Below are 22,987 nucleotides of genomic sequence, written 5' to 3'. Positions count from 1 at the left end.
TTGGACGTGTGTGTGCCTGCTTGTGCCTGGGTGTGAGGAGGGGATTAGCCCCGACTCTTGCAGACACCATCGCGCATGACGAAGCTACTTCCCCTCACGCGGCGCAAGGCGCACACGCGCGATCTACGGCCACGCCCGCACACATTCAACACACACAGGGCATTCGAGGGTCCGGTTGCCATGGCGAGCAGGAGCGCGTGAGCCCAGCCGCCCCTCCCGCCCCCGGCCGAGCCCAGTCACCTCCCACTCTGATTGGCCGCTGCTTCCTCATTATGCAAATCATTTGCGTAGAGTCGGCGGCCAGCTGCCTGACGTCATCAAGCACGGGGGCTGGGGCTTGGGGCTTGGCTCCCGGAGAGCTCGGGCGGGACCCCAGAGAGCGCGGAGCGCGGACCTCGAGCCAGACCCCAGCGTCCCGCCACCTCTGCCCGGGCCCGCCCCGGCCCGGCCCCGCCCCTTTTCAGCCCGCCCCACCCCCTCTACGCCCCTCCACCCGGACCCCGCCCCCTGTGCAGCCCCCCGCCCTTGCCACCCGGGCCCCGCCCCCTCCCCCTGGCCCTCACCACCGGTCCAGGGAGGGGACGGCGGGACAGGCGGGACCGGTGGGACCCGCGGGAGGGCGGACCGGGCGGTGATATGGCCGCGGCGCCTGGAGGGTCAGCGCAGCCCGCCGGCCCCGGCCCGCGCCTGGGTTTCAGCACCGCGGACAGCGGCGTCGGTATGAGCGGGCTGAACCCGGGTCCCGCCGTGCCCATGAAGGACCACGACGCCATCAAGCTCTTCGTGGGGCAGATCCCGCGGGGCTTGGACGAGCAGGACCTCAAGCCGCTGTTCGAGGAGTTCGGCCGCATCTACGAGCTGACGGTGCTGAAGGACCGGCTCACCGGCCTCCACAAAGGTGCGCGGGGTCAGCCCAGCCTAGCCCAGCCCCAATCCGATTAGAGTGTGGCCCAGCCCCAACCCTAGCTCTACCTAAAGCCAGTCCAACACCAGTTCAATATCAACTCAACCTGCTCCCCAGCTCACAGAGCCCTCAACCCAGAATCTTCTCTCTGACACCCTCCTTCTGATCATCACTCTGGTCTCCTAACATGTTCTCCACTCTAACCTCCAAATGCTTACCCTCCACCTCTCACATCTCAACAGTAGCTTTCAGTTGGACCTCTCCACCCTCCCTCCCATCAGACATCCCAAATCCTGGAATTTGGAAACTTACTCCACCATCTAGATCTTTAATATTCTCAATCTCCCAAACCCTGGACCCAAGTATTCCAGAATCCTCCATCTGGTGCCGCTACCATCTGAGGCCTAACTACCCACACCCATATCTTGAACTTGCACCCACCCCTCCTTCTGGAGCCCAAATCCAGCCAACCCCCAAAGCCTTCTTTTGACTCTCACACTGCCTTCCTAAAACCTCACAGACCCAAACTCTCTCCTTCCTCAGAAGCCTGGCCTGTCTAACTCACAAAATCCAATTCAGCTCTCAAGAAGCTCTCAGTTCCAAATGCCCCCTCTCATGTTTGACAATAACCCCAATCTCTCCTTTGCCAGAATCCTAGCACTCTCCACCTCTTCTACTTTGAGTCCAGAACCCTGACCTCAACTGGAACTCCCACCACCCTTTGTCCCCTTCATCTTAGATTTCCCTCTGCTGAATCTACACTTCTTTTACCCCCTAGTCCCTTATTCCTGTGTCTCTTCTTTGCTCCTCCCCAATTCTCTTTATGGTTTCCTGCTTTCCCTCCCTCACAGGTTGGTCCCAGACCAGAGCACTCTCAGGGCGGGTCAGGCTGAAGATGCAGAAGGGGATCTTCTCCCTGCCCTTGCTAGAGAGACAGAGGCACCACAGTCCTGTCCAGCCACACCCCTTTCTTCCTGTAGAGAGAGGGAGGAGGCTTGTTTACATGCAGGAAAGGCTATCCAAGCTAGGCTGGAGTAAGAGAGCCAGAGTCACATGTCATACATGGGCAAGAGGAGAAATGATTTGAGGAGAAACACCTTTATCTCCTCACCACAACCATCATGCTGTGGTTTCATGTTTTTGGTGGGGAAGGGTCACTATCCTTCGTGATCTTCATAAGAGAGAAGTGGTGGGCCTTGGGTAATAGCTAAAATACATTTGAAGGGCTGAGAGCTGGAATCAGACTGCCACTTCTTTTCAACTTAGAGGCCTTTTGGGGGTCCTTGGCACACTAATGTAGGGGCTTCAAGAAAATGCCTGTAGAAGGGCTGGGGCAATCTGGGTAGGGGTACAGCTTCTACACTTTGGAGTAGGGTTACATAAAAGGGGGCATGAAAGGACAACCACACTATCCAGATGTCATCCAATGCAGTTCAGCTCAGCTGCTGCCTGTCTGTCCATTCATCAATAGCAAGTTATTTTCTAGACATTTATTTCAGTAAGTACAAAGCTAATCATTGTAGGTCATCTATTACAGTAAAGGAAGTGTACAGAAAACGTTTAATTCTCATTCTTCTCACTCAAACACTATCAGAATCTTTGAACTGTTCCCTCATCCTTTCTCTCCCCATTTAGCTCTAATTCTTACTGCTTTTTCATTCATCTGTTCCTCAAACCATGCCCCTCTGTCTTTCCTTCCTTTCATTCTTTCAATCTTCTATCCCAAGTAGTCCATAGGAGGCTTCTTTAGGCAAAAACTCAGCCCCTGAGCCTTTCAGACAGGCAACCCTGCCCAGTTCTGACGTCAGATGATGACTTGGTGACAAAAGACAGCGCAGGGATGTAAGGGGAATCAGATGTTTGGTGATTTACTACCAAACCAACCTGCAACTCTCTAAGGGAAGTGTTGCCTTGCGAGATGATTGCAGAGGGTCTCAAGTCAACATCTTCCCCACTCTCTCCCCAACAACCGTGACATGTAAAAGCTAGAATGACTCATTTTCCTTTTGATGGCTGGGTATTGAAGAAGGCAGCAACAATGCTTTGAATATAAGTCTGGGAGTTAGAAAATTCCAAACCTTCCCCTGCCACTGACACACTCTCTAGGCTTCAATTTCTCTGTTAATATGATAAGAGTTTGACTCAGGAGTTCTTTAAGATCCCTTTAACTCAGTAAATGGCAGGTAATCCACCCATCTTAAGGGAGACAGCTGCATAGAAGACACCAGAAAAAATGTTCCCATTTTCCGTTCTAGCCTGCCAAGGTCTAAGTGGAAAACTGCACCAAGTTCCTTGTGGATTCCCACCTCCACTTTTTCCTCCTTCAGTCTGTCTCCCTCCTTTACTCAGAAGGCTCTTTCTGAAAACACAGATCTTATCATAGTTGCTTTTTGGAAAAAGTTGGAAATCTAACTGAGGCCTTAATCCCCACATATCTCGCTAGCCACTCTGCCCCAATTCACCAGCTTCCAACCATGGTAGCCCTTCTGTCCACTTCTCCAATACACCAAGTTTTGGTTCAGTCTTCACATAATGCTATTCTCTCTGCCCGAAATAATCACCACCCTTTTTAAAAACTTGGTTCTTGAAGACTCAGTGTTCTTGTTCGTAAGGAGTCAATGTTTTCTTTGAGACATTCCTCCACCCTTTGGACTCACTTATGTGCCCCTTGTGATGAGTTATCTAATCCCCATGAGGGCAGGAAATGTGCCCATCTTGTTACCATTCTACTCCCAGGCCCATCATAATACCCCACCATAATGAGTGTTCAATACATATTTTCTAAATGAATGTGTGCTTGGTGAGATCCCTGCTTTAGTGCTTCTTCCTTACAGCCTACAGGTTCTAAGACTGAACAAAAAGCGGGAGCCTGACCCTTTACCTCAACCAAGACCCCTCGCCACTCCATGTCTGCTGGCCCTTTTAGAGAACGAAATTTGGGGTACAATAACCCTTTAACAGGCCCTATCTTGAAGCGCTGGGAAGAGTTAAATAGATCAATCTCCTTGAATTGGGATTAGGAGGTCCCTGGAAACTCCTACCTATGGGAAGCCCTTAAACCAGTCCCATCTTTCAATCCTCAAATCAATCCATTCCCCAGCTTCAAACTTAGAGGAAGGGATGTGTTGGGGCTCCTGGAGTTGTCCCCCAACCCTTTTCTTTCTCATTCCCTCTCCCATCTGAAACTGAGTTGAGAAGGAATTAAAGCTGATCCTAGGAGACTCCATGGTCTGAATCCAAAACTTAAGGGGGAGTCTGGGTTAAGGATGAAAGTAAAGCTGCTTAGGGAGGTTTAAGCCCAACCAGACTTATGACTGGAGCAGGGAGGGAGATACGGGATTGTATGAGCATATGACTGGTTGTGAGTACATATGTTCCCTGGGCAGGAGGCCAGGAGCAAATGAAGGAGCCAGAGCCAGTGACGTAGGTCCTAAGGTACATAAAGCCCCTCCCTTCAGAGAAGGTGGGAGGCAGAGAAGGCTTCTCAGAAGTAGGGTTCTTGTTTGAAAGAAAGGGTGTCCTTAAGTTTGGCAACTTAATGGGGTCTTTCAAAGAAGAGTATTTGGGGGTTTCAGGAAACCCCCTGAGCCAGCCTCTTCCTCTTCAGGCTGTGCCTTCCTCACCTACTGCGCCCGGGACTCTGCTCTCAAGGCTCAGAGTGCGCTGCACGAGCAGAAGACCCTGCCAGGGGTAAGTCCTCCAGGGTTGGGGGTGGGAATTACCTCAGGCTGGGGACAGTGCCCTATATGCATGCCAAAGCAGCATGTGGGGGCTGGGTTGGGACCAAGAATGAGAAGCAGAGTCATTTTTCTAAGAGAAGGCTCAGCTGTGCCCCCCAAAGCTGTAAGTTCTTAGTTACACTTAATCTTCTGGCTCAAAAAAATGGGCTCAAGACCCTTGGTCCAGATGTTCCACCTCATCTTTTAGCAGAGGCATCTTTTACGAGTATTGTAGGCTAAGCTAAAATGTGTTCACCTTGGCTAAATCATGGCTTCAGGTGTCCTTGGTCACTGTTGTGATTATGTATGCACACTCCTATATGGAGTAAAGGCTCTATTAGGCTAGCACCCCATTTTCTCCAATCCTAGGGTCCTTGATGGCACTTCCCTCTGGTTCTCTTCCTAAAATAGTTTTTTTGGGAGGTGCCTTAAGTCACCAAGATTGTCTTCCTTCCACACTGCAAACAGTTGGCTAAAAGTAGGGGACACCTGTGTCTATGGGCAGCAAGATTTATAGGCACCAGTGGTCCCTGGGCTGGTCTTGGCAGGTGGATAATCACTGAACAAAAGGAAAAGTGGGACCCACTGACCAAGCAGTAGAAAGAAATAGTGATTGTCAGGAACTAGCATGGGTTTACCAAGAGTGAGTCCTGCTAGGTTTTCTCTTGTCCATGGAGTGTTATGTCTAGAACAGAGCACAATTCAAATATAACAGGCAAGTCAAATTCAGGACTATGTCCAGTCCTATGCTGCAGATTTAAAAGAATCATTTGCCTGCCAAAAAGAGACCAGGTTAGAAAAGATACAAAATAAATCATGGAATTATAGTGTGATGGAATTAGGGGTATTAACTTGAGAAGAGAGGTTTTAGTGGGACTTTAATAGGGAGTCCCACTAAACTCCCTATCCAGTGACCAATGACACCTGAAGCTGCTCCTTAATAATAACATAATAATTGAGAATACTGGTTGTTGAGTCTCACAGTACTGGATGTGAATCCCAGCTCGGCTATTTATCAGTTTCATTTCTATGTCTCTGGATACATTAATCAGACTCTTGAGCTTTAATTTTCTTGATCTATAAGAAGTAGGTTATACTAACACCTAGCTCACTGGGCTATAGTGAGGATTAATTGAGGCTTAGCAAGTACCTGGGACAGAGTATGATCCCTATAAGTATTACTGTTGGGGTGCAGGTAACTGCCTTCAGATTCTGAAGAGGGATTTGATTTTTCTCTGAGTGGCCCCAAAAGGCAGGATCAGGATCAGTGAATAATAAAGAATAGACAGGGATATCAGGTCAGTGTAAAGAAATCACTTCTCTGAATTGGAGCTGCCCAACAATGGAATTAGCTTTGCCAAGAGGGGATCAAGCTGTTGATGGGGTGCCAAATTTTAGAACCAATCTTAGTAACTGAAACAATTTAAACCTCGCTCTTGGGAACTCAGTGCAAAGTAACACTAACTTACCACCATTACTGTGAATGCAGGCTCTGGGGTCAGACAGACCTAGATGTGGATCCAGGCCCCACCACCCATTAGCTCTGCAACCTTGGACAAGTCTTTACCTCATCTGTGACGTTGAACTCAGGGTTTTTTAATAATTAAATGAGCTAAGTCATGTAAAGTCCTTGGCACTCTTCTTGGCAGATATAAGCACTCAATGTGCTACCAGCTAGTGGTAGTAGTAACAAGTAACGGCAGCATCAGTAGGAGTAGTAGTAGAAGTCATCATTCATCTAACCACAGGAGCAAATGACTTCTGCTGCTAAAACTGAGAGTCAATGAGACAGCTGTAACGTTCCATGTGGGAAACAGCATGGGAAAGGTGCAGAGACAGAAGGAGCAGGTGGATGTGAAACGGGGCTGGGACTGTGTGGGAGGCCCATGTGAGCGCGAGGCACACTGGGGAGATCTCTGGAGAGCGCTAGTTGAATAGGAAACTTTGAACTCCAGCCTGAGGAGGTTGGGCTTTTTACTGAAAGCAAATAGGAGGCACTAAAAAAAAATTTTAGATGAACTTTGGGAGAAAAAAAGTCCTCTCCTCCATAAACCACAGACTTCACTAGATGAGGGATACCTGGGAAGCTCTGGGAAGCTGAAGGCCCCTGAGATAAGAGCTATGAAGCCCTAGAGTACTGGGAGAGTTTCTGGGCTAGAAAAGCAAAATAGTATTAACTAACATTTATCAGTACCCGTATTCCTAGCATTTGACGTGTACTAAGTCACTTAATCCTCTGTGAGGAAGGTATCATTGTAGTTATTGGCATTACTAGTTTACAGATGAAACATGAAAATCAAATGACTTGCCCAAGGTCTCATAGCTGCTAATGGGAAGACCTGGACTTTGAGCCCATTCAGTCTGACTCCAGAGCTCATTCACTTAACAACTGCACTGGTACCTGACAACTTTGTGACAGGGAGAGGTCTCAGGTCTGGAAAGAATGATGACTGAGAACATCTTCCCACTCCCATCTTTCCATCTTCAGACTCCAATGTGGCCTAGCTTCCTCTGCCACCACCAGGATTGGCTTTATTCACCCTCCCCAGCTTAACAAAGTGAAAATTAATATTTAATTATTCCCATAAATGAAAATCAATGGCTGCATTGGCCAGCCCTAGCAGTGTCCGTGCCATCAGTCTTTGCTCTGGGCCTGCCAGGGGCAGTAGCAACTTTAGTCATCTGGCCTTAGGCCCAGCAGCAGGGAAGGAGGAGGGTGTCTAACTCTCTGCAGAGAGAGTCCTGGGCATAGCTGCCACCTGTTGGAGAAGCAGGGACAAGATTTCAGTCTGAGCTCCTGTTATAGTCAAGACTGCCACCATGGGACCAGGAAAGGCTGGGTCAACCATCAAAGAGAAAGCCTGGACTCCCAGGGTTCTGATGGGCTGAGACCACCTCTTGGCCCCTCTCCACTTGCTCCTGTCAATTTCCATCACCTATCAAAGCTTGGCATCTTCCTTGGGCTTCCTTCAAACCTAGGGCTCTGTCCCACCTGGCTCCCATCTCCTGCAGCCTCTTCCCCACGAAGCTGGAGCTATTTCTTTTAGCCTCATTTTAGGCTCCAGAATCTACCTGAAGAGGGTGAGGCCCAACTTCAGTCCCATTTCAGAGGGTGTCCCCTTCTTTGTCTGTCTCTCTGTTCATGACCTCCCTTTCTTTGAGAAGCTATCCATTCAAACACTATGAAGCAGGCAGTAAGGGGAGCGTATTTGCTTTTGCCCTGCACAAAACAGCTTGGATAGAGAGGGCAAATAGGGGTGAAAATCTGGTCATGGTCTATTGACCAAGCCAAGCACATTTGGGTGGTGGATCAGTCCAGAGGAAAGGACACACATTTCCCCAGTGTTGGGGAAGTGCCATTTTGTAATTCATGCAAAGGCACTGTGTGTGCTAGCAACCACTCAGTGGATGAGTCTCAGTCTTTGCCCTCAAGAAGCTTCCAGCTCAGGAAGGAGCCTCACTGGGGTTTACATCTGAGCATGTAAAAGAGGCAGCAGGAGTGGGGAGAGAGGAGATGCTAGCTGAACTGAATCATGATCACATCTCATCATATTTGAGGCCTGGAAGACAAAGGCCATTTCTGGAATTCGAGGGATAATGTGGAAACTGGCAGGGAAGGTTCCAGCAGACAGCTGAGGCTCCATGTGAGTGGAGAATATTGTGCATGTTGGGCAGCAGGGAAGGCAAGAAAGACTCACACTTCGGCATGTGGGATTTGGGGCTTTATCAGGAGGCCTACAATGGGAGAATATGGGGGGATTTTAGACAAGCAACAATGAGAGACTGGTTTTAAAAGACCATCCTGGCTGCAGTGTGAAGGCTGGGTTGGAGAGTACTGGAGGCAAGATGACCCTGTGGGTTACTGTGGTTTGAGTGCAGTGAATGATGATCTGGCCTAGAGCCAGGGATAGGGCAGGAGTGGGAGAAGCAGCAGCTATTTAGGATAGCCATGTAGGTTCTTGAACTAATGGGACTTGATACTAGATTGCATTAGAGAAGGGAGTGCTACAAATGGTCAGGTTTGCTTTTCTTCTGTCCCACTCTTCCTTGTACCTCATGATACCTCCCCTAGTCCCACCAGTTTACCAGAGGTTCTGGTAAACTCTCTTCTCATGGAGAGGACAGTGCTAAGGATGTGAGCGCTGAGTGGAGGGAATAGTTGGCATCAGGATGGAAGAGGTTGAAGAGGGCAATGTTGAGCCCAAAGGCAGGACTTTCAGACAAGTCGAGCAGGAAGCTGAGGTAGGGCTTGCTTTCTCTTCTGCCCTCCCGGTTAGAAGGACCAAAACCTTGTGAATGTCTGAGCTACCTCTGACCTGCCCAGATCCATTGCCCAGAACAGGTTGTTCTTTTTTATATTCTCTGCCTTGATTTCCCTCCAGAGCCAGGCCCTGAAGAAATGCGCCTGGACTCTACCTGAGAAACCCAAGGAAACAGGTCCTCAGCCAGGGCTCACCTAAAGTCACATGATGGGTTCTTGGCCCAGGAGGCAGAGTTCTCTTTTCCTCAGAGGAGAATCTTGATTTGCTCACCCCATTCTCATGTTTATCTTCTGTCTGTGGCAGGGATGAGGCAGGGCAGAGTGACTAAGCTTATGTAGGCTTTCTCCTCCAGCCACACATAGCATACCTAAGTCCCAGGTGCCCTCCACAACCAAGGCTCAGAGCCCTGGGGAACACTACTCTCCCCAACTCTGTCTTCATTCTCCTGGATTCCTGCCCTCAGGGACGTCTCTGTACCTCCAAACTCCCAAACCCCCAACTTCCCCTATTCCTAAACCATGGACCCAAGTGTCAGCCAACATGCTATCCTCTCCATGGGTTCCCCACATCCAATCGAACTATACAAAACAAATTATCCAGGGGTGGTGGTGGGCACTTGTAGTCTCAGCTACTCAGGAGGCTGAGGCAGGAGGATCACTTGAGCCCAGGAATTTGAGGTTACAGTGAGCTGTGATTGTGCCACTGCACTCCAGCCTGGGTGACAGAGACCCTAAAAAAAGAATCTCTAAAAGAATAAATAAATAAGAACTATAGTTCAGTTAATTCTTCCTAAAGACATCTTGAGTCTGTTCATTTCCTTCTATCCAGATCATGCTCACCTCTTGCCTGTGTCACTGGTCACTGATCTTCCTGCCTCTAATTACTCTCTTTCCAGTCCTTTCTCTCCCTAGTGAGACAGGCACCCTATAGTAACCTTCATTGAACATAACTGACAGACTGTTCTCCTAATTAAAATCCTTCCCTGGATCCTCTTGGCTTTTGAAATACCACAAAGTCAAAATTCTTTGACATGGTTTTTGCAGCCTGTCCTGATCTGGCCGTGCCTACCTTTCAGTTTCATATCCTTCCATTAAAAAATACCCCAAACATTCTATCTGGTACAGCTACTAAGACCTAGCCAATGTCATTTTTGCCACAACCTTGAAAGGTAGAATCATGATTCCCTCTTTTACTAATGTGGTTGCTCAAGCTCAGAGACCTTAGGGAACTTTCCAGTGATGGAATCAGGATTTAAACCTACATCTATCTGACTTGGAACCAATTTGTTCTATTCTGGCTACCCATGCCAGGTACTCACCAGAGCCCTTCCTCCTTCCGAACTGCAGCTCCCAGTCCTTTCCCCAGCCATCTGAAGCGCTCAGCCACCAGCCCTATCTCTTCCATTATCTCCATATGGTCAATAACCCCAGTCCTGCAAGGCTCAGGTCAAACATTGCTTCCTTCATGACACTTTCCCTAAGTCACCCTTTCCCAGCTGGAGTTGGCCTCTCTCACAGCTCTTTACCTTACACTTCCTCAAGGCCCTGCTCCCTCTCTGCCACATTATTTCTGTTCATATCTTAAGAATGGAATTGAGAAACACAATGCAAAAATCATGGACTTTAGTGTGAGACAGACCTGGGGCAAATCCCAGCTCAACCACTTGCCCATCATGTGGTCTTAGACAAGTGATTTATTTAACTTCCCTCAGTCTCAGCTTTCTCATCTCTAATATGGGACAACGGTATTACCTTACAGAGCAGGTGAAAGGATCTAGAGATAATGTATACAAAGTTCCCCAGGCACATAGTGGGCTCTTGGAAAGTGGTGGCGTTATCTTCCCCTCTGTGAGCCTATAGGGAGAGGGTCCCCATCTAGGTCATCACTGTTCCCCCTGAAGTGCCCAGTCTGGTGCTTGCTGCAGAGGTCAGGAAATGCTGGCAGCATGCCTGAGCAGTAGAAGACCTAGGCTGCATCCGTGGGAGAGGTGTACACACCACCCAGTGCCCACTCTACATCCAAGGGTGGTGAAGTGGGTGGGAGGAGGGAGAGGGGCGTCCCCCAGAGCACCAATGAGCACCATCTCCCAGGAAACCCAGCTAGGGAGGCAGCTGCCATGGAAACTGCTGGTGTCACATGTGCTCGTCACTCTAGGCTCCAGAGAGATTCTCAGGATCTATTTAAGAACTAATAAAATAATGATGGTCTTGCTCATTCTCACTGCCCTCTACCCCAGGCTTCCAGTCCTCTTCGTCCCCACCAGGCTCCTCCCTGCCTCTCCTGCACCTGCTTTCTGACCCACATCCCCACATTTCCTTCCCACCTCCACCAGTAATTCTCTTTCCTTGTTCTTTTTGAGGTCTGTCTCTTTTTTTCTCATCATTTCTGTCTTCCTGTGTTTCATCTCTCCCCATGTCTCTGCTCTCCATGGCTCTGTGTCTTGGTCTCTCCTCCACAATCACAGGTGGCCATTCCCAGGGACGGGTCCTGTCCTCCTGGTCCCTGGCCCAGGCCAGTCCAGACCTGTCCAGCTCGCCCTGATCTGCTTGGATTGATCTGTCATCCCCTCTAGACTGCAACCTGAGTCCTGTCGGTGTCTCGGCCCCCACCCACAGCCTGGTACACTGCAGGTGCTCCACCACCAGCGGGTGGGTGTGTCAGAGCCCGGGGTGGGAGGGGGATTGAGCTGGTTTAGACTTGACCTGTTTTCCTTCCCCCCTGCCCCGTTTTTTTTTTTTTAAATAAGAACTGCCCACCCCTTCTACCCCCAAATTTGATTCAAAGGAAATTGCTCAACTGTGACTGCCAGGGCGTTACCATGGTTACTGGGTAGCACTTGTGGCTATGGTAACAGGAAGCTGCCTGTTGTCTCGGCAACGAGCATATTGGTAAGGGATGGAGTGGCCCCTGATTGGTGCAGAAGCAGTGCATTTCCTGAGGGGAGGGGGTCAGATCATCACCTTCTCAGGCCAGATGGGCATCAGTACCCCTTCCTCCACGAACAGGAAGGCCGCTGTTCTTTCCTCCCGGCACTCAGCTGTCTGCCCCCCACCAATAATTCCTCACATCCCACGCACCCAGCTCTTGGCAGTTTACAAAGACCTTTTGCGTCCCCATTACCTCATGTGATCCCCACAACACCCATGAGAGGAAGGTGAGATGGGGGTTCAATCATGAACTCACTCAGGGTGGTTGGGGGATGGGAATGTGGGGGGATATATCGAAATCACCTAGGAGCTTTTTCAAACTATACCGTCCCCAATGTAAGAATCTAATATGGTTCCTGGGTGATTCTTATCCACCCCTGATCAGGGATCCCTGGAATTAAAAGGTGAAAGTGGTTGGAGGGGGGAAGGAATGGAAGGAGAAGTCAGGCTGCTTTTTAGGTTTACCGCTTGGTGACTGGGAGGATCAGATGTGGGCAAAAAGATGAGGTCTGGCTGGGGTGTGCTGAGTGAAGGTGCTCAGGGCCTTTCTAGTGGGATGTCCAGCAAGCAGCTGGGAACGTGGATCTGAAGCTCAGAAGAGAATGTGGGCTGGAGACATGGCATTCTGAGTCATCCTGTGTGGATAGCAGCAGAGGCTGTGGGTGTGGATGAGACTATCTGGGAAGAAGGGGAACAGCAAGACAAACAAGGCCGAGCAGAGCACCCCTGGAAAACTCCAGCATCCTCTGACGAAGAGGAGCCCAGGGAGCAGACCTAAGAGTGGAGTGTAGAGACTATGGGGACACAGAAGCCTGGGGAATGTTTCCCCCATTTGAAAAATTCAATCTGAGAGAGGGCGGCTTACTTCAAGTCATACAACCATGAAGTGACAGCATTGGGGGTAGATAGCACTATGTCTGATTCCCAGATTATTTAATCTACATGACACATAGCATTATATGCTCAGTTTTAGACATAAAACATAAATCTGAATTATCAATTCCACCCTCCCACACAATTCTTCTCACTCAAAGCCTTTAAGTGAGTCCAGATCCAGAGGGACAGGCTTCATAGAGCCCCTGCCCAGAGCCCACGGTAGAAGAATCTCTTTAGCTGCCACATTCCACCCTGTGCTGTCCCTGAGTTCCTGCCACCCATCTCTTCCAGGTTCAACACCTTCTAAATCCCTGGATATAAGGAAGGAATCTTGGAGAAAATCTACAATCTCATTGTGGGAGTGGTGGAGTACAGAGTTCAAAGGGGCTAGGGCTCAGATCCTGAGGAGTCCAGGGGTGGAGAAGCCAGGGCTGCAGGACCAGGCAGTCACGCTGAATGGGTATGTTGGTCCGATGTCTTTCAGATGAATCGTCCGATCCAAGTGAAGCCGGCTGCCAGTGAGGGTCGAGGAGGTAACTTCCCTGTCTGATGAACCTCAGGGTGTCACCCCTGTAGGGGATTATGACTCTACTCCTGGAGTCAGGCCTACCCAGGGCTTATTACTAGAGATTCCTTGGGCCAGTGGGACAGGTGGGGCCCAGAGTTGCTCAGCCCCTATAATAAATCAGCCGTCCCAACTCAGACCAAGGAGAGCTGGGGTTCTGGGGGGCCCAGATCCAGAAGAGGCAAGAAGGGCTGAAACAGCTGCTACAAGTAGAGTTCTTGCCACCTCATCCCTGGAGAGAGGTTGTTCCCATTTTGCCAGGTGTGACTTCAGGAATTTTTATTTATTTATTTATTTATTTTTTGGTAAAGAATCAGGCTGAGTTTATTTATGTATTTTGAGGCAGAGTCTCACTAGTTGCCCTTGGTAGAGTGCCATGAAATCACAACTCATGGCAATCTCAAACTCTTGGGCTTAAGCAATTCTCTTACCTCGGCCTCCCAAGTAGCTGGGACTACAGGTGCCCACCACAACACCTGGCTATTTCTTTTTGCAGCTGTCATTGTTGTTTAGTTGACCAGGGCCGGATTCAAACCAGCTAGCCTCGGTATATGTATGTGTAGCCTCGCTTGGAACCACTGTGCCACGGGAGCCGAGCCTGAGTTTATTCTTCTTTTCCAGATTCTTCTGATTTCAGAGAAAACAGTCCATTCATTCTTTCACTGTAATTGCCCAGTTAAAGATGAGGCTGCTACAATGGACTTTATAAGTCCTCTATGCTGAGGACCCTAGAAAGTCTTTGAAAGTTTTTTAGCTGTACTCTTTCCGGGTAGAGAAAGACCTGTGTTCCTTCACAACAGGAAGGGTGGACAGGCTGTGTTTCCTGCCAACCAGCTGGGATCTGGCCAGCTTCCATGCTGGAAAGCCAGTACTGGCTTCTGGTGTCAGTTCTTGGTGTTTCTTTCACCCTTGGGTCTTACATCATTCCATGGTATCTGCCTTTAATCCTTCTTGTCTGCTTACTTTCTCCTATGGGTAGGACTCCCTTCTCATCCTACCCAAGATCAGCCATGACTTTATAAGGTGAAAGAAGTTGCCTGTGATCAGGGAAAGAATGGAATTCAATTGATGTAAACTTCTATTGACTGCTACTAATTCTGCTCACCCTCTCAGTCTTCCTGATGAATGTCCATACCCACCAGTGATCAGGTGGCTTCATGGTTCCATTGTACAGTTACTTCCTCCAAGAAATACTTCTTTCATCCTCTTTTTTCACCCTGGGTAGAGTGCCATGGTATAGTCACAGCTCATAGCAACCTCCAACTCTTAGGCTCAAGCAATCCTCTTGCCTCAGTTTTTTCTATTTTTGGTAGAGACAGGGTCTTGCTCTGGCTCAGGGTGGTCTTGAACTTGTGAGCTCAAGTAATTTACCCACCTCAACCTCCCAGAGTGCTAGGATTATAGGCGTGAGCCACGGCTCCCGGCTATCCTCTTAGATTCTCTGACTTCTAGTCTCTGATTCTTGATCTCTGGTCAAGATGTTATCACCCTCCCCCCCTCCACAAACACTTTGTCTTGTAGAGATATTTCTAAGTTTTCTCCTCCTTTCCATATACAGACATCCTCCTTTCCCATTTCATTCTTTCCAGACAGGGTTTTGAGATGCTCCAGGGTATATACAAAAACTCTGGTTCATGTGCCCCAAGAATTTTTGCTTTGGGAGGTGCCTGTGGCTCAAAGGACTAGGGTGCCAGTCCCAGATGCTGGAGGTGGTGGGGTCAAACCCAGCCCTGACCAAATACTGCAAAAAAAAAAAAAAAAAAAAGAGTTTTTGTTTTTTGGGAAACACTATTAGGCATCAAGGTCATTGTTGGCCATCTTTTAAGTCCTGTCCACAAACATAAGGCAGTCTCACAGCTGAGAAGCCAACTAATGAGTGAACTGAGAAGCAGATGAGTTGGGCTGTAGTTTGTTCAACCATCCAACCAACATCTTCTGAATTACTTATTCCATTTTAGGGATACAGATGTGAGCAGAGCAGACTGGACACCTGGCCTCATGCAGCTCTGAGGCTGTGTGGGGATATGAATAAGTAATTATGATTCTGTGTGAGCACTGCTTTTCAAGGGAAAGCCTAGGAGGAATTGTGAGGACACAAACAAACAAAGGGCACCTAACCTAGTCTGGCAGGTCAACGTGGGCTTTTAGAGGCAGTACTGTCAAGGATGAGCAGAAAGTAGTCAGAGGAAGAAGAGATGGACCAAGTGTCTTAGGCAGAAGGAATAGCGTGTGCAAAGGTCCCAGGGCTCAGAAGAGTATCGTGCAACTTGGAGTCTTATACTGGACCTAAGTCCATGATGCTGGGGTATTTCTGCTGTATGGAGTTCAGCACCTCTTGTCAGTGTTTAGGCAGCTGCACAAAGGAGGCTCCCTTGCCAATAATGCTTTTGCTTGGCCTGGTCCATGTGTCATGACCTTCTGGGCTCCAAACAATGGCATCAGCTTGAGTTTTATATTTTTCTCCCCCCTTTTTGTACAAGTTTTGCAGATGTCACATCATTGACAAATTCTGGACATATGGTATCCCACCTATACACCTGTTCAAGACAGCACAAAAAACAAATCTGTCTGAAAAGAGGTCTTCCTGGCAGCAGAACTCATAATTTTAGCAGTTATGTGTTAAACAGATATTTTTTGAAAAGTGATGGCTTTCAAGGTGCATACACTCCAAATGTGTCCATAAATAATCCTTCTTGCAGATTTGGACAACCAAATCTCTCAATTCCTCTGGCATATATATATCTCATATATATCCAGTCTTGCACAACAATTGGGTCTTTATAACTAATAAGTATTTTACTACTAACTGATCTGTGTTAGATAATCGTTACTAATCAAAACGTGCCCTTTTTTACAATGCTATCATATATGTCTTCTAAAGTGAGTTCAACCCTCTGCTGAATTTTAATATAACCTAATGCTTTAGAAACTCAACTTTTATTTTTGTTTTAATTATCTTTTTAAGAGACAGAGTTTTGGTCTGTTGCCCAGGTTGGGATGCAGTGGTATAGTCATAGCCCTCTGAAGCCCCAAATGCCTAGGCTCAAGTGATCCTCCAAAGTAGCTGGGACACTACAGGCCCATGACACCATTTTCTTTTTTTTTTTTTTTAGAGACAAAGTCTCACTTTATTGCCCTTGGTAGAGTGCTGAGGTGTCACAGCTCACAGCAACCACTAACTCCTGGGCTTAGGTGATTCTCTTGCCTCAGCCTCCCGAGTTACTGGGACTACAGGTGCCTGCCACAATGCCCGGCTATTTTTTTGTTGCAGTTTGGCTGGCACCAGGTTTGAACCCGGCACCTTCCGTATATGGGGCTGGTGCCCTACCCACTGAGCCACAGGCACCGCCCATAACATCATTTTTTTTTAGAGATGGTGCCTCACTATGTTGCCTCGGACCTCAAACCTTCCCAGCAGCTGGGACTATAAGCATGAACTATAGTCACCACACCAGATAAAAATCAACTTTTAAAAATGGTATTGGATTTTGCTTTTGAAATTTAATATTTGACACTAATATAGGACATCTTGTCCCATTTAAATCTTATCTCTGTGATCTCAGATGTTCTATAAATCTTCAGAGTTAATGGTCACACCTGACCTGATATATTCAAGCCAGTGAAGATGTATATTTTATTTACTGTTCTTAAATTTAAATCCTTTATTTTGGGCGGTGCCTGTGTCTCAAAAGAGTAAGGTGCCAGGCCCCATATGTCGGAGGTGGCGGGTTCAAGCCCAGCCCCGGCCAAAAACTGCAAATAAATAAATAAATAAATCCTTTAGTTTACAATTAATAATAATTTCTTCATCTAATAAGAATATTGGTATCAATGGAAACATAATCTAAGGGATATCAAGGCCAACGTGATCTTCCAAAATTCTGTCATTTTCTTCTAGAAGAGATTATTATATAATTTTTCTTCTTGTAAAGTAGGAATCATCAACTCCTACAGGAGCCCAGACTATCATGATTTGTAAAAAATTTACATTTTAATTATATTAAATGTTGGCAACTAATTCAATTGTTTAAAGTGGACCAGCACTGTGAGAGCCTAATTAGAATTGCTTCTTTGACCCAAAGACTGCCATTTTTTCCCCATCTGCCATAAAGGAGGATTCCATTGTACACACATGAGCTTCTTAGCAAAAACAGCTACTTAATATTCTGTCATTTGAATTTTTATGCTAATGCAACAGAGAAGTAATATTCTTTTTTTTTTTTTTTTTTTGAGACAGAGCCTCAAGCTGTCACCCTGGGTAGAGTGCTGTGGCATCACAGCTCACAGCAATATCCAACTTCTAGGCTTAAGCACTTCTCTTGCCTCAGCCTCCCAAGTAGCTGGGACTCCAGGTGCCTGCCACAACGCCCAGCTATTTTTTTTTTTTTTGGTTGTAGTTATCATTGCTGTTTGGCAGGCCTGGGCTGGATTCGAACCTGCCAGCTCTGGTGTATGTGGCTGGTACCTTGGCCATTTGAGCTATACGTGCCGAGCCTAGAGCAGTAATATTCTTACTTTTAATCAGTAAACATGAGGTTTATAGTTGAAATAACCAACATGCATACTATATGTTGTATTACTTTTAGAAGTTATTGTAACTTGTCAATTCAGTGCCTATGATACAAAAGTAGAAATACAACAGGATCTGCCAGATGGAAAGTGCTGGCATCCTCTCCTTCCATGGCCATCCCCCACAACTTTGATGGCATTTTTCTCAAAGTGCCAGATGTGCATAGGGACCTTAGTGGACTATATTATAGTAGCCCTTTAAAGTATCTCAGCCAGTTTCCATAAATTCTGCAGCTGAGTTTCACACTGTTACTATACTCCAATCCCCATGCCTATATTTTATATCCTATGGCAGTTAAACATTCAGCAGTATACTATTAAAGGAAAATGCACCTAATGTTCCGAAATGAAATTGTTTCCCAGCATAGAAAAGGCACCCATTTTTACATTAAACACACCCAGCATCAAAAACTTTTTCCACAGCATTTCATTTGGCTGCAGTAGAATAATGTGAACATAAAAATGTTTGTCTTAGGCTGGGCATGGTGGCTCACACCTGTAATCCCAGCACTCTGGGAGGCCAAGGCGAGGCGGTAGATTGCTTGAGGTCAGGAGTTCAAGACTACCGCAACCACAGTGAGAGCCCTGTCTCTAAAAATAGCCAGGCATGTGGTGGGCACTTGTAATCCCAGCAATTTGGGAGGCTCAGGCAAGAAGGATTGCTTGCGCCCAAGAGTTTGAGGTTTCTGTGAGCTGTAACGCCATGGCATTCTACCAAGTGCGACAAAGTGAGACTCTGTCTAAATCAATCAATCAATCAATCAATAAAATTTTAAAAATAAAATGTTTGTCTGAATAAAAATTCTAGGTTTTTGTTTTCTTTCTTTCTTTCTGTCTCTTTTTTTTTTTTTTTTTTGAGACAGTATCACTTTGTATCCCTGGATAGAGTGCAATGGCATCATAGCTCACAGCAACCTCAAACTCTTGGGTTCAAGTGATCCTCTTATCTCAGCCTCCTGAGTAGCTAGGATTACAGGCACTCACCACAACTCCTGGCTAGTTTTTCTATTTTTAGTAGAGACTGGGTCTTGCTCTTTCTCAAGCTGTTCTGGAACTCCTGAGCTCAAGTGATCCTCCTGCCTCAGTCTCCCAGAGTGCTAGGATTAGACATGAGCCACCCCGACCAGCCTTGTCTTTTGTTCGTTTGTTTTTTTAGATGGAGTCTCCCTCTATCACCCTGGTAGGGTGCAATGGCATCATATCGCTCACTGCAACCTCAAAACCTCAAACTCCCGGGCTCAGGCACTCCTACTACCTTAGCCTCCCAAGTAGGGAGGGGACTACAGGTGTGCATCGCCATGCCCAGCTAATTTTCCTTTCCTTTTCTTTTCTTTCCTATTTTATTTTATTTTAAAAATTTATTATTATTATTTTTTTTTCTTGCTAAGGCTGGTCTTAAACTCTTGAGTTCAAACAATCCTCCTGCCTTGGCCACCCAAAGAGCTAGGATCACCAGCATAAGCCGCAGCAGCCAAGGTTCATGTATTTTAAAACGTTAACCACAAATTGCTTGAGGTCAGAGGTAGGGATCCCCAAATCGCTTAGACAATGATAAATAAATAGGTCTGTTTTACTTGTTATCAGCATGGGGAATGCGGTTGATTTTTCCTAATTTATGTTATCTCTATTTTGGAAACACTAATTATAACTATAAGCAGCAATCCTATAGGAAAATCATTTTAAGTCACTGTGAGGGGTGTCCAAGCTGTGGCCCACTGGCTGCATGCAGATTGTGGAAGGACTGTGTTGCTTATCTGGTGTTGGACAGCACAGATCTCTTTTTTGCTCACCAGCTTTCATTAACGTTTCTGTGTTTAGTATGTGCCCCAAGACAACTCTTCTTCCAATGTGCAGCAGAGAAGAAAAAATGTTGGACACCCTTGTAAAACAAAATCTTCAAAATAATTGAACTGTTTATCGTTTCTTTTCTTTCAAATTTAATAACAGAATCAATAAGCTTACAAATCACAATGATGATGGCATTTATTCCACTTCGAAACTTGGCTGTATTTTTTACTCAGCAAATATTTATGTATCTGAGATGCCTAAGGTACAGAAATATGTTAAATAATCAATTCATGCAGTCTTTCCACTTCAGTTTTTTTACCCTTCAAATTTAAAACATTCTCTGAGGATTTTAAAATATACTTTGAAGCATCTCTCTCTCTCTCTTTTTTTTAGATAGTGTCTCACTTTGTTGCCCCTTGTTGCCACAGGCGTCATAGCTCACATCAACCTCAAACTCTTCAGCTCAGAGGATCCTCTTGCTTCAGCCTCCTGAGTAATTAGGACTACAGGCACCTGCCACAACATCTGGCTTTTTTTTCTATTTTTAATAGAGATGGGATCTCGCTCTTGCTCAGGCTGATCTCGAACTCCTGAGCTCAAGCAATCCACCCACCTGGGCCTCTCAGAGTGCTAGGATTATAGGCGTAAGCCACAGTGCCTGGCCCATCTTAACCATTTTTAAGCATACGGTTATTAGTGTTGAGTATGTTTACACTGTCGTGGAACCAATCCTGAGAACTTTGACATCTTCCCAAACTGAAATCTATATCTGTTAAACAGCTCCCAATTTCTTCCTCTCTCCAGCTCCTGGCAATCACTGTTCTACTTTCTGTTTTGAAGTTTAACTATTATAAATACTTCACATAAGTAAAATCATACAGTAGTTATCTTTTTGTTTTTGTTTTTGAGACAGAGTCTCAAGCTGTCACCCTGGGTAGAGTGGCATCACAACTCACAGCAACCTCAAACTCTTGGGCCTAAGCGATTCTTTTTTTTTCTAAGCGATTCTTTTGCCTCACCCTCCCAAACAGCTGGGACTACCGGCTCCAGCCACAATGCCTGGCTATATTTTGGTTGCAGTTGTCATTGTTGCTTAGTAGACCTGGGCCGGGTTCGAACCTGCCACTCTAGGTATATGTGACTGGTGCCCTGCCGACTAAGCTATGGATGCCGCCCAGTAGTTGTCTTTTCAAGATTCGATTATTTCACTTAACATAATATCAACCAGGTTCATCCATGGTTATGTCAGAATTTTTTTCCTTTTTAAGGCTAAATTCATTATATGTGTATACTACCATTTATTAATCCATTGATGAACATTTTGGTTGCTTCCATGTTTTGGTTGTTGTGACTAACACTGCTATGAATATGGATGGTTGTACAAATACCTCTTTGTGCTTTCCCACACACAAAAAAAAATACTGTATGATCTCACGTATGTGTGGAATCGTAAAAACTAGAACTCACGGTCAGACACAGTGGCTCATGCCTATAATCCCAGAACTCTGGGAGGCCAAGGAGGGTGGATTATTGGAGCTCAGGAGTTCGAGACCAGCATGAGCAAGAGTGAGACCTCATCTCTACTAAAAATAGAAAAACTAGACAGGCATTGTGGCAGGTGTCTGTAGTCCCAGCTACTTGGGAGACTGAGGCAGGAGGATTACAGAGTCCAGGAGTTTAAAGTTGCTATGAGCTATAATGCCATGACACTCTACCCAGAGTGACTGAGTGAGACACTGCCTCAAAAAAAAAAAAAAAAAAAAAAAAAAAGTGGAGGCTCAGTACCGGTAGCCCAGTGGTTAGGGTGCCAGCCATATGTACACAGGCTGGTGAGTTCAAACCCAGTCAGGGCCTGTTAAACAACAATAACAACAACAACAAAAATAGCCAGGCATTGTGGTGGATGTCTGTAGTCCCAGCTACTGGGAGGCTGAGGCAAGAGAATTGCTTAAGCCGAAGAGTTTGAGGAGCACTCTACTGAGGGTGACACAGTGAGACTTTGTCTCAAAAGAAAAAAAAAACTGGAACTCACAAAAGCAGAGTAGCCTTATCAGAGGTTGGGGCAACAAGAGAAAGGCAGGAGAAAGGGGAGATGTTAGTCCAAGGATACAAAGCTTCGGTTAAACAGGAAGGTTAAGTTTTAGTGATCTATTGCACAGCCTGGTGACCATAGCTGTTAACAATACGTTGCACATTTCAAAATTGCTAGTAGAGTTAAATCATTCTTACCAGAAAAAAATAAGTAGTAAAAAAAAAAAATAAGTAGGTGAGGTGATGAATACATTAACTAGCTTGATTTAATCATTCCACAAAGTATACAATATATCAAAACATCACATTGTATCCCATAAATATAAAATTATTACTCATCAATTACAAATAAAATAATAAATGATTTTTTAAAATGTGCTTTTAGTGCTTTTGGATATATTCCCAGGAAAGGTATTGCTAGGTCATATGGTAATTCTATTTTTTTGGCCAGGGCCAAGTTATGAACCTGCCACCTCTGGTATATGGAGCCGACGCCCTACTCCTAGGCCATAGGCTCTGCCCGGTAATTCTATTTTTAATTTTTTGAGGATCAACCATACTGTTTTCCATAGGTGCTATACCATTTTACATTCCCAGCAACAGGGCACAATGGTTCCAACTTCTTTTTTTTTTTTTTAAAGATAGAGTCACTTTGTCGCCCTTGGTAGAGTGTGGTGGTGTCACAGCTCACAGCAACATCCAGCTCTTGGGCTTAGGCGATTGTCTTGCCTCAGCATCCCGAGTAGCTGGGACTATAGGTGCCCGCCACAATGCCTGGCTATTTTTTGTTGCAGTTTAGTTGGGGCCGGGTTCGAACCCGCATCCTTGGTATATGGGGCTGGTGCCCTACTCACTGAGACACAGGAGCCACCCATATACTTGTTACCCATTTGTATATCTTTAGGGAAATACCTATACAATTCCTTTGCTTGTTATTAAATCAGGGTGGGTTTTTTGGTTATTGTTTAGTTGCAGGAGTTCTTTATATATTTTGGATATTAACTCTTTTTCAGATATATTGTTTGCAAATATTTTCTTCCATTCCATAGGGTTTTTTTTCACTCTATTGATTGTATCCTTTGATACACAGAAGTTTTTTAATTTTTTGTACCTTTCAATGAATTCTCATTAAAATTTTAAATTTTGATGTAGTCCAATTTATTTATTTTTACTTTTCTTTTTTTTTTGAGACAGAGTCTCACTCTGTCACCCTGGGTAGAATGCTGTGGCCTAATCATAGCTCACAGCAACCTCAAACTCTTGGGCTTCAGCAATCTTGCCTCAGCCTTCCCAGCAGCTGAGACCATAGGCCTGCACCACTATGCCCAGCTAGGTTTTTTTTTTTT

The 22,987-nt window shown here is 46.2% G+C and overlaps 1 protein-coding gene across 32 annotated transcripts in view; it reads left to right on the top strand.

The window, feature by feature from the left end:
* Positions 1-335: 335 nt before the first annotated feature.
* CELF6 (CUGBP Elav-like family member 6) overlaps positions 336-22,987 on the top strand; it is a 33,874-nt gene continuing 11,222 nt past the window's right edge. For 11 of the 32 annotated variants that reach the window (XM_023510037.1, XM_023510026.1, XM_023510036.1 and 8 more), the window contains exons 1-3: positions 754-898; positions 4,512-4,594; positions 13,173-13,221. In XM_023510037.1, coding sequence (XP_023365805.1) covers positions 754-898; positions 4,512-4,594; positions 13,173-13,221 — 277 coding nt within the window. Of the gene's footprint in view, positions 899-4,511; positions 4,595-11,864; positions 12,040-13,172; positions 13,233-20,771; positions 20,791-22,987 lie in introns of those variants that run through there. The other 21 variants (XM_023510034.1, XM_012801843.1, XM_023510030.1 and 18 more) reach the window with 6 other exon arrangements.

Source organism: Otolemur garnettii, unplaced genomic scaffold, assembly GCF_000181295.1.
Source record: "Otolemur garnettii isolate 467f Iridium unplaced genomic scaffold, OtoGar3 scaffold00011, whole genome shotgun sequence".
NCBI classification, from domain to species: domain Eukaryota; kingdom Metazoa; phylum Chordata; class Mammalia; order Primates; family Galagidae; genus Otolemur; species Otolemur garnettii.
This window is presented reverse-complemented; position numbering and strand designations above follow the sequence as displayed.